Consider the following 12,612-nt stretch of genomic DNA (forward strand, 5'->3'; position numbering starts at 1 on the left):
TGACTGTCAAAAGCAAAAAAAATAAATTTAAAAAATGGAAAAATCATAATTAGGGTAATAAAAAAACTGCATTTGAGAAAAAGAATAAAAGGGATTTCATAGGGCCCTAATGAACAAAGAAAATACCATAATAATGTGGTAGGGGAGCAGAGTGGCGGGTGGACAGGAAGTGACGAGTTTAAACCTGCTTACCAAATATTACAGTAACATGACTGACACCTAGTGACGAATATATAATACTACATACTGTATCTTTCCATTGTTTGAATGTGTCTTTTGAATGCCTTATATTTGTATTTCAGTTCATTTAGTCACTTTTAAAAAATGCTTAATTTAGGCAAGAATTATGTAATAAATCTTCTTGATTATGTTTACTTTATACCCAAATGAGTAGAGCATTATGGATGGTATCATCAGTATCGATACATTTGATTATAATGTGTAATTAAATGTAAATAATAATAAATAGAAATGATGATAACGGACTGTTTTGCTGAGTTTTTTTCTTTCAAGCAAAGCTTCCACTGTGCATGAGTCTCGCTTGTATATTTGATTGACCACGGAGAATAGGCGTGTTCAGGAGACTCCACGTCCGCCTTGCACCGAAATCCGCTCCTGGTTTTGCTGCTCCTCTCAGCCTTCACAAGTCTTACCTTCTCCCTGACTCTCAGCACTCCAGCATTGCTGTGCAAGCAGATGTTGTCTCTTTGAGGCCAGTTATTTCCATTTTTTTTTTTTTTGCATCTTAGCCACAGTGTTCTGTCGCCCGGTGAGAAAAGTGCAATCCCTTGGCTCGCTGGAGGTGGAGTGCGGCTGTTTGGTTTTCTTTATTTTGCTCAGGAATGACAGTATCGGTTTTGAGGGGGGACAGCACAACGCAGATGTCCGCGGGTGCGGGAAGGCATCATTGGCTGTAACCACACCTGTGATTCGTTGTTGTGAGCAACCAGGACGCGCCAGGATGAGGACATGTGCTGATGAACACACTTTGACGTCGTCTTAAAAGTGCTTTTGGTTACACACTCCGGAACTTAACAGCTCACCGTTTCATCATCGCTTTTCGTCTTGTCAAAGTTGATAAAAAAAAAAGACGAATATGGGTCCCTTTGTCCGCTGTCCACTCGGCGAGACGCTTCTTGTACTGTGGCTCAGCTTCGCCGGTGTCACCTGCACCGGTAAGTAACTCTATCTTTATTTACTACGTTTCTAGCGATGCTAACCTTTGTGTTTGTTTGACAACCTACACGGAAGTGTCTTCTGTTCGCATTAAACGCCACCAATTGCCCTCAAGGTTACCTCTAATGTGCTGTGTAAGATTAAAACGTGATGCGTTCACATGTGTCTTCTAATGTGCGGATTTCTCACAATCACACAGCATTGTCCTTGTTTTTTTTTTTTTTTTTTTACACTATGCGTGAAGTTGCATGGCTGGAAATATGAGTAACCTGCACAATTGATGCTTGACCAGATGGGTCTTGTATAATGAATAGCAACGCACAGTGACACTGAGCTCCTTTACTGTCACATAAACAACCTTGACGCCAGTAAATGTACAGCACCAGATGGCTAATATGGTGCGACATGTACATTCACAGGCTGTTTCCCTTTCCTGGCTGGAGTATTCAGAAGCACGCATCTCTCTCCTCCCTATCCAAAAAAAAAAAAAAAACTCCCATCTTGCTGCATTTGCAGGATGCTGACAGTTGGGAGACAATCTCCTTGCTTTGATGAATTACATTTTATGTCCGGATACTCTCACTTGCATGTAAATGTGCTTTAATGTACAAAATCATTACATTTTATTTAGACAAAAGCAAATTTTTTTGGTTAAAAGAAACATTTCTTCACAGTGACATTTAGCATCATCAATTACAGTAACTCTAATATTAATGTCATGTTTTTACAATTACAAAAAAGCGGATTTCACTCACCATTTGCATTTCAAACTTATTAACCTTGCTTTAGACGGAAGACAAAGATGTTAAAGTTGTGTAATTGTCTTGCTTCAGGGCACAGGGATGATGATGATGATGATGGTGATGAATTAAGCGGGTTTTTCTCTTGCATCAATTAGCGTTTAATTATGAATATATTACAGCTAAATAAACAGTCAAGCCCCAGGGACTACATCTACTAATTTAAGTAGCGGTGCATTTGATGCTATAGTCCCGTAGTCATGTATTTGTAGGTTTGTGTCATTTTCATGTTATTTTACCCACTGTGGGCTTTTGCCGTGACCCGAAGACGTACAGGTTTAGGTCGGGTTGAGTGTGAAAATTCCCGCAGGAGTGATACTGTTTGACTTTCATACTCTTTGTTCGCTGTGTGATCGACTGGGAATGCATCCAGGGTGTTTTCCTTCCCTCACTCTCACATCCCGGGATACGCTCCCATGTGTTTAATGTGGGGGAGAAGTTTTATCCTCTTTGTCTCCTGGATCAGATTTCTAAGCACACACACACTCGCTTTCACTTCAGTCTGTCAATCTTCGTCACATATCAGGTCAATGTAAGCATGCTTACTCCCATCAGGCTTCCTTTATAGGACGGGGCAAGAGCCAGAAATGGATCGCAGGTAATGCAGTAGCCAATTCTTCCTACATCAGGACGGGGACACTCTCCACTAAGATCAGTCAAACGATCCTCAGAGAGACAAGGCTGCTGACTCGGCTTTTGCCTGTATCAAAGGCCGTCTTTTTTTTTTTTTTTTTTTTTCTTCTGCCGAGAAAAATAACTCAGTCACTAATAAAGGTACGCCTGTCAGTCTACATTTTAGCCAGCCAAGCACTTTTGCTTTTGCTGTGTGTTGCGAGTGGGTACACTTTGAGCCTCAGGAACAAAGTACTGTACTGCTTTGCCTGCGTGTGCACAACATTTGATGCTTTCGGTATGCAAAATGTGTGTCGGGTGGTGTTTCCACAAGGATTTGAATACACGGGAGGTAGTTTGTGTATTCCGTGAAATTATTTAAGATCCCGTTGCTTCTCACCTGTTGTGTAAGGCCTGTCATTACTTCTTGATTACATTCACTAGGGGAAAAAAAAAAGCTGATAAATCCTGGATTTCACTTTGTTTTTGCTCCCATTCCCTTAAGAGCGTTGCCAAGCAATTGTTGACGGGTTCAGGGCGGGAGCATGGGAATTGGACACAGCCACCATCATCCTACTTGTACAAGCAATATCCGCGGGGTGTGCATTTTGTGATGATGCAAGCACATGGCCATTCAGCGATACCAGGCAGAAATATATTGCGTAATCTTATAAGTTGTTTGCGGCCATTGCCTCCTAATGCAAGGATTTCATTCGCCAGACGCATCTCATTGTTGTACTGTGATTCATCCCGCTGTTGTCTTCCTTGCTGCCAGTTTGTCTCCTCATTGACTCACTAAAGAATGCGATAAGGAGAAGCAAAGCTGAAATTAACATAATTTATTGGGGGAAATTGCCTTCTGGTCATTGGAATTTTAAAAGGACTTGGTTTCCTTCCCATGCCTAATGCATGGCAAATGATGGAAATGTACTGTACTGTATGTGTGGGGGGAGTCTCTTACAAGGAAGTGATAATTCACTAGTAAATTATTTTTGTTTGGCCTCTAGTCATTGGAAATGAATCCAAATGATACATGCATTCAGAAGCCTGGCGCACTGGGGCAGGGATTATTTATCTTCTCAAATGCCAGGATTGACTATGTTAGTATGTACAAATACAGTTTTTTTTTTTTTAGAGGTCGGAAATTTCACTTTCAGACTGTCATGTAAAATTTGGAAAAACACACATTTATGATTTTTTAATGCTCTTTGGAATGTAATTAGAATGTGTCTAATTCATTCATTCATTCATTTTCTACCGCTTTTTCCTCACGAGGGTCACGGGGGTGCTGGAGCCTATCCCAGCTGTCTTCGGGCGAGAGGCGGGGTACACCCTGGACTGGTGGCCAGCCAATCACAGCGCACATATAGACAAACAACCATTCACACTCACATTCATACCTATGGACAATTTGGAGTCGCTAATTAACCTAGCATGTTTTTGGAATGTGGGAGGAAACCGGAGTACCTGGAGAAAACCCACGCATGCACGGGGAGAACATGCAAACTCCACACAGAGATGGCCGAGGGTGGGGAAAGACATAATAAGTAGCCAAAAAGTTACCACTTCCACACAAAATAAGAGGAGAACTCATTCATTTTCTATTGCTTATCCTCACGAAGGTCACAGGGGTGCTGGAGCCTATCCCAGCTGTCTTCGGGCGAGGGGCGGGGTACACCCTGGACTAGTGGCCAGCCAATCACAGCGCACATATAGACAAACAACCATTCACACTCACATTCATACCTATGGACAATTTGGAGTCGCTAATTAACCTAGCATGTTTTTGGAATGTGGGAGGAAAACCCACGCATGCACGGGGAGAACATGCAAACTCCACACAGAAATGGCCGAGGGTGGAATTGAACCCTGGTCTCCTGAGGTCTGCGCGCTAACCACTCATCCGCCGTGCCGCCCAGCATGGCACTAAATTGAAATAAATTAAAATGAACAATGCTACTGAAAAAACTTGTAATGACTTGATAGGTAGTCAACCTGCGGCTAGCGCAAGCAGCTAAGGGCCACAGATGCGCATATTTATTTTAATGTCATACAGCATCAAAAATTTTGGACTTTTGTGACAACTCCGATGTGTCTTGTTGGAAGTTTGTTTGGGAAACAATTACGGATGTCCGATATTAGCTTACCGATATCACCCGATACAGGTACCGATATGTGTAACAATGGAATTTATATGGAGTCGCCAATTAACCTAGCATGTTTTTTGGAATGTGGGAGGAAACCGGAGTACCCGGAGAAAACCCACGCATGCACGGGGAGAACATGCAAACTCCACACAGGGTGGAATCAAACCCTGGTCCTTCTAGCTGTGAGGTCTGCGCGCTAACCACTCGTCCACCGTGCCCCCTGTGTCGGTGTTCTAGTCGCGGAAAGTAGTGATCGCTCAAAGGAGCCGCCTGAGAAGATCGACTCCTTATCATTTATTCATACGACTCCGTTTTATTTGAAGACAGCACCCTGATATAAACGTTTGTTTGACTCATGCAAAAAAAAAAAAGTCATCTCGGGTGTGCAGCGTTTTTGTGTGATTAATGGAGGCCGACGTTGTAGTCCAGCACCAATGGATAAGGGGTAAACCGTGCATGTCATCGCAGGTCAGCTTGAAACAATCGAGAAAGGCGCTCCATTTAGTGACAAATACCCGAGCACCTTATCGTTCACCGAGCTATGTCCCTGCGCTTATCATGTGCAAATGGCAATATTTGAGGAGTTTTAAAAAGGACACGGACACAACTGAGGACACTTGGAGGATGAACCTTGCAAGAAGGGGGAGGTGTTATTTTCTGCAGTCTATGCAGAGGCCTCGCAAAGGCACTACGTCTCTGTCAAACTCTGCCCTTTTGTTTCAATTACCCCATTTCTGTGATTCAGGTCCATGTGAGAATCGCTTAGGGAATGAAGTTTCGCCGTTCCCCTCCTGAAATGCGGCACATCATTATCGTTGTGTGTGTGTGTGTGTTTTTTCTATCTGGCTAGCATAACATTGACCTCTCACCTCTGATGCGGAACGAGATTACCACATACCTCAAAGGGTGCTCGTAGTAACGTGAATGGTTTGCGTCCATCTTAAAACTAAAGCCAAATTGGCCAGCTATTTAATCTAACTCCGGTTTCATGACATTGCTGATCCTCTTCATTTTCATGCTCTTTTCACATATTTCCAGTGTTGTAGTGTAAACTAATTAAATCGGGTTTAGCGGGGCAGCATGTCAGCAACTCATTATGCATTGTGATGTCAAAAATGACATTTAAAGGGTTATATGTGCATTGATATCGGTCGAGTAAAATGCAGCATGACTCAGGTGGTAGAGTGGAAAGTTCCCGGTTCGATCCCCTGTCTTCCCGTGATCATGTCGGAGTATCCTTGCAAGATACTGAACCACCAGTTGCTCCTGATGCTGCGTCATGAGTGGGTAAATGTGACCACAGCACAATACAAGTGAAAGACTATTTACCAACTAGTATGGTTTATCTCCTAGATTCCCCAAATTGGGGTACAAGTATGCCCAAGGGTACCCCAATTGTCATGTGGGCACAGAATTTAAAATGAAAAACAAGTAGCACCAACCCCTGACGATTATGAGCACGCCTGAACGCCTCACGGCATAAGGAGAATGCAGCATAAAGGAGCCACAGTATGCAGTTGGTCAGTGTGTATTCTATGAACAAATACAATACAATACAATTTTTTTTACTAGTTATGTGTATTTTTGTACTTCGGATACTGCTTTATCATGATTGTTAAGCTTTCCCCTTCATTGTGTTATTAAATTAAGACCAATGCAGAATTAAGCCATATCCATTGTGAGTGGACAAAAGGATAAATGGATGCCAGCATCAGAGTGGAATAAAATATATCTATTTAATCTATTTATTAGGTGTCATGTGACATTTGTAGTTCACTCATTAGACATTAACCAATACGCCAATTTCCTTAATTTTGGTTACACAGTATGAAGCCAGTCACTATATGTAGGTATGAATGTGAGTGTGAATGGTTGTTTGTCTATATGTGCACTGTGATTGGCTGGCGACCGGTCCAGGGTGTACCCCGCCTCTCGTGCGAAGACAGCTGGGATAGGCTCCATCATACCAGCGACCATAGTGAGTCTCATGGAAATACATTTGGAAAAAAATGGCTTTAATGGTTTTCTTCCCTAAAAAGGTTTTGGACCGTTGGGATGTCCGATCAGTTTAAAAAAAAATAAAAATTATGAATCGGTGCACTCCTAAAAAAAAACCTCTCCGTGGATCACCACCTTATCGTGGTGGAGGGGTTTGAGTGCCCGAGGAGCTATGTTGTCTGGGGCTATATGCCCCTCGTAGGGTCTCCGAAGGCAAACAGGTCCGAGGTGACGGGACAGACCAAGAGTGATTCAGAAGACCCATATGAACAAAAACAAGAGGAGGAACCGGGCCTCACCCTGGAGCCAGGCCCGGGGGAGGGACTCGCAGGCGAGCGCCTGGTGGTCGGGGCCTTTACCCGTGGAGCCCGGCCGGGCCCAACCCGAAGAAGCCACACGGGATCTCCCCCTTGTAGGCTCACCACCTACGGGCAAGCATAAGGGTCTGGTGCATTGTGTGTTGGGTGGCGGTCAAGGGCGGGTGAGTAGGCGACCTGGTCTTTGGCGGCCAAATCTGGTTCTTGGGACATGGAATGTCACTTCGCTGGTGGGGAAGGAACCTGAACTTGTGCGAGAGGTTGAGATATTCAGACTAGACATAGTCGGACTCACCTCGACCCACAGTTTGGGTTCCGGAACCAAACTCCTCGAGAGGGGATGGACCTTGTTCTACTGCAGGGGAAAATTCATGTTGTGGTTTTGCTTCGGAAGAGTGAAAAAACTAGATGAGATGCACCACCAGAGGAGCATCATCCCTGGTGATAATGAGAAGATACGTATGAGAAGATGAAAGTCATGTAATGTTACAGTCTTCATTCATTCATTCATTTTCTACCGCTTTTCCTCATGAGGGTCATGGGCATGCTGGAGCCTATCCCAGCTGTCTTCGGGCGAGAGGCGGAGTACATGTTACAGTCTTCACAATGCCAATTTCTCATCCCTGTGGTTTCTACCACTGGAAAGATCTTTTCACAATGTGTGGTTTTGGTTGAACTCTTATGTTTTCTGCCAGAGGCAACTTCCAGAACCCATAGTCTTAACTTTGTGGTTTTGTAGCTTATGTGTGAGATTCGTGACTAGCTCACCCATTTTGTACTACACACAATGTGTGTGTGTAGATGCTTGGCTTGTACAGTGACGGTAGCGGTCTGTTAGATGTTCCTGATGTTCTTGCTCTCCAAGTGATCAATAGTCTTCTCCAAATGGTTAATTGGCCATCAGTCACTGTCTGGAGAAGTGCTTAGAAACCCAGGGGTGCCTCTGTTGCAGCTCATCATAGCAACATGTCCACTCTTCCGAGTGCTCTTCTGGCCTTTACTTCAAGCCACGTGGCGGACGGGGAGGAAAGCGGATCTGAATGCAATATGGAGAGCCATAGATTAATAGTTCCGTAGTGAGGCCACCAGGGAGCGATGTGAAAGCCTCTTCCACTTCATCATCCGGTGGACTCGGGGAAAAAAGGCCGTGCTTGGTAGCGAGTAAACAAGTCTGAAATGTTCTCAAGGTCAGTTGATTCTAATTGACAGTTATCCATGTAATACAATTGTGTTTATTTATAATTGATAGAGGATGGTTTTGTTGAACTACTGACTGTATATCTATCTATTCCGTACATGTACGTACGCTCTCCAGAGAGTGAAGTGGTAGGCAGATGCGCGCAGTATTAACAAGGCAGCTCAATGCCTTAAGAAAATTAGACGTTATTGCGCTACTTCAACCTTGAAGATATGCACACCTCCTTCCAAATGTATGGGCTCATTGGTATGCATCCTTTTGTTTAGCATTGCATGTAAAAGACATAATTAGAAATCACCTAAGGCTACCCAGACAGCCCTACCCTGCTGGGCCTTGATTGGCAAGGGTATCTGAGGGAGATCCGACTCCGCCTGAGCCAGAATTTGTCATCTTGAAGTGATTTTGTTGACAAGACAGGAGGCACAGTGACCTTTTCTAATTATGTGTATGTGTCCAGGCACTGATGCCTGAGGCAAGCAATTCAGCGGAGTCAACAGAGCGCTGACTCTAAGAGCACGTTCGAGCCCTTATAGCATGTTTTGTTACGCAAGGTCAGGAAGAGCTGGTTTTAGGGACATTTATGGGAATAATACAGTATAGATCAGGGGTGGGCAAACTTTTTTGATATGACAAAATTTACGGGGGGGGCAGACTATATATTTTACACGTAACAGTCCACCTGGTATTATTGCATCTGTAAAATTGTCATGCAATCTGCTATTATTATTTATTATTTTATATTTATATTTAAATATTTTAAAAATAATAAAATATAATAAAATAAAATTAAAATAATAATTATTATTATTATTATGTAAAATATGCAAATATAACAATATTATATATAATTAATATAATAATTAGTATTAATATAATAATTATAATAATCATAATAGTTCTAATAATAATTATAATAATCTAATAATAATAATAATTATTATTATTATGTGCTTGTGTCCCTTTTTTCAGGAGCACTTTGTAAACAACAGACCATGTCAAAAAACGAAATTGATAAAACCATCAAAAGGTTGGCTCAGGCCATGATGCCAGGTTGTATGTTGAGTTTAAATGAAATACTTTAGAAAGATTGGGCGGGCCGTATTCAAACACTTGGCGGGCCGGATGTGGCCCCCGGGCCGTAGTTTGCCCACCCCGGTCTATACTATAGATACAACAATTTAGGCTGCAAAATAATGTGAATGATGATTTTTCTTGCTTAAGAATTCAGACCGTGACTGTCTGGGAGGATTCCCCCCCCCCACACACACACACACACACACTAGCGCACCGTGTTCAGGGCCATGTGCTTTTATGCTTTGAAGAAATCAACCTGCTTGTCTTTATTATCATTATTAGTGTTACTATTATGCTCCTCTTTGTTTTACTCTGCTTTAAAGAAATGTTCTTTGTGCATATTTTGAAATTAATAGAAAGACTGAAAGTAATCCATCAAGTCAAAAACACTTAATTTTAAATTTTAAATTGTGCTTAATATACACAAGTTACATCAATAATGTGATTTGATGAATGATAACCAGCGGTCCAATGTACCTGTATCGGCATACCAAAGATGTTTTTGACTATGCTTGTATAAATTGGGCTGATACAAGCATGGCCAAAAACATTGGCATCTTTGGCATGCCTACAGTTATGGTCAAAAGTTGCGATACAAGTATTGTTTTTCACAAAGTATGCTGTATGTTTCCAGATATTTTTATCAAATGTTACTATAATAAACTGAAGCATTTCATACGTGTCCTTTGCTTTTATGGCCAGTTCCATTACGTTGATGTAAAGAGTTAATATTTGCATTGTTGACGCTTCTTTTTCAGTTGACCATGCTGTCAATTTACTGACTGAAGGCTGCCCATTCTCGAATTATCAATGCTTAGAATTTGCCAGAATTTGCAAAGGTTTGTTTGCCCACCCTCTGAGGAGCTCACTGGCCATCGGTAAAATGTTCAAATGACAGATCTGTCTTTTGTCATATTTGTTCTAATCAGGATTTAAGCCACAACCCAACAGTCACAAAAAAAGCATCATATGTTCTTCTAGCAAATCAGTATGGTAGCAGAAATACTGTATGTGTTCAAATCAATTGGGTTAATGGTAAAATATAAGATTTCCATCACACCATGGACCCAAAATGTCAATGATTTTGTTGGCATTGATCTCTTTTGCCTTATGGCAAGGTCCATCATGCTGGAAAAAACATTGGGTTGTCACTAAACTGTTCTTGGATGCTTGGGCGAAGTTGCTCTCGTAGGATGTTATGGTGGCATTCTTTATGTATGGTTGTGTTCTTAGGCCACTTTGTGACCGAGCCCACTCTGTTAGCAGAGAAACAAGAATGATTTCAGGACGCTTTACTGTTGGTATGACACAGGACTCATGGTAGGAGTCACTTTTTCTACTCGGGGCAAGCTTTTGGAAAAGGGATTCATCAGGAAAAACGACTTTACCCTGGTGTTCAGGAACCCAATACCCGTCCCTTTTGCTAATACCAGTCTGTCTGTGATGTTTTTCTTAGACAAAAAAGGCTTTCCATGACACCAGGGAAACATGTGCATGTCTCTTTTGATTTGTCCTATTTTTGCTCGTAGCCAGCACGTAGTTTTACTATACATTCCATACTGTACAGAGAACCGGAACCTAAGCACTTTGCCTTCAATAACTACGTAAGTAACAGCACAGTCAGTCAAGAGGAGCTTTTAATTATCCTTTCTGTTATAAACTTGACATCAATTGATATTGAATGCTTAAAAACGTAATGTTCTTTGCCTTTGTTGGTTACATGTTTTTCAAATATCAACTCACATGCTTTTTGCTGCATCGTCTTAATACTTGGTAATGGTTTAATTTCATTTGAACATGCATCAGATTACAATTGAATGCATCACATAATCAGTTCACAGTTCCACATGTCCAAAAGGAGTAGGAAGAAGCAAAGCTTATTAAATCCTACCCCTCCATCTGGTACTTTTACAATCAGTAACTGTTACATTTGTTCACTTCCTGCTTTCCATAATACAGTTTAAGGTTTTTTTGTTGTTTTTTTTGTTTTTTTAATAATGCACCTCGTACCGAAGTACAAGGTGATATGACCATCCAATGACATAATGGTTACCATAGTAACTGTCAATATAGTGATTATATATATAGCACATCATCCTTGTATTTAGCAAACATCAACTGCTTGTATTGATTCTTGAATTGGCTCATCGTTGTGCATTGTTTGAGGTCCTTACTCAATCCATTCCATAGTTTGATTCCACATACTGAAATGCTATGGCTTTTTAACGTAGTCCTAGCATATAAGTGTTTCAAATGTACTTCTTCCCTGATATCATATTTCTCCTCTCTTGTAGAGAAGTATTGGATGACATTTTTAGGTAATTGGTTGTTTGAAAATTAACTATATCAGCAAGTTGAAGTATTTGTGATTTTTAGAAATAATGAGTTAGTATGTTCTCTGTAGGCGGCATTATGAATTATCCTTACTGACCTTTTTTGCAGTACATTTAGCGAGTGAAGATTGCTTTTATAGTTATTACCCCATGTTTCCACACAATAAGTAAGAAATGGTATAATAGTTGCGGAAGAACAGATGTTTTTATTGCCGATTTATACTTCTTTTTTGAAAAGAAATTTTTCATCGAAGTACCTCTTTCCGTGGAGAACAGCTGCTTTTGTTGGTGCCCATGCCTCTTCTGTCACTGGAGTCATTATTGATATTTTCTCCTAATTGGAGACTTCACTCGAGTCAGGTTACTGTCTTGAGAGTTCTTTTACAGATGGACAGCAGTTTTTCTTATTTTTTTCTGCTCTTTCCGTTTTTGTTCGTTCAATTCCTGTATCTCATGATGATGGCAAACACCCTCTGACACTATCCATGCGAATGCGAGGATCTGTTTGTGCAGTGTGGCAGTCATTTAATGAATGTGAGTTGGTGTCCAATTCCGAGCAGTCATTTAATGTACATCAGCCTTGGACTGAGCTCAGGTCATATGATATTGTTAACGGCTCCTCTAATGACTTCATTCATTCTTCATTGCTGCATGGCTCCAACACATTGTGGCTCTCCGTCCCATCGCTCGTTGTGAGGATTTTTCTCACTTCAGTTTTTGCAAATGAATGTTAAATGGTTTGCATTTACATAGAGCTTTTCTACTTTCACGGTGCTCGCCGCATCTTGTTCACTGTTGCTGCAAGAAGCTGACAGCATCAGAAGTAAACTCAACTCATGTCTATGAAAAATAATACAATAAACGGTGTGTATACATACAGGTTAAATGGACATGAGAAATTAATCCATGGATTAGGGTTGGTTAATTTTTGGGATGATATGATTGAAATTAAAACTA

At 41.4% G+C, this 12,612-nt stretch overlaps 1 protein-coding gene across 4 annotated transcripts in view; it reads left to right on the plus strand.

Moving 5' to 3' along the window:
• Positions 1-659: 659 nt before the first annotated feature.
• Positions 660-12,612, plus strand: part of unc5a (unc-5 netrin receptor A) — a 226,997-nt gene continuing 215,044 nt past the window's right edge. For 2 of the 4 annotated variants that reach the window (XM_058063405.2, XM_058063407.2), the window contains exon 1: positions 660-1,175. In XM_058063405.2, coding sequence (XP_057919388.2) covers positions 1,097-1,175 — 79 coding nt within the window. In that variant the 5' untranslated portion in view covers positions 660-1,096. The remainder of the gene's footprint in view (positions 1,176-12,612) is intronic. The other 2 variants (XM_058063406.2, XM_058063408.2) reach the window with 1 other exon arrangement.

Source organism: Doryrhamphus excisus, linkage group LG22, assembly GCF_037039965.1.
Source record: "Doryrhamphus excisus strain RoL-2023G ecotype Guam linkage group LG22, RoL_Dexc_Guam_v1.1, whole genome shotgun sequence".
Taxonomy (NCBI): Eukaryota; Metazoa; Chordata; class Actinopteri; order Syngnathiformes; family Syngnathidae; genus Doryrhamphus; species Doryrhamphus excisus.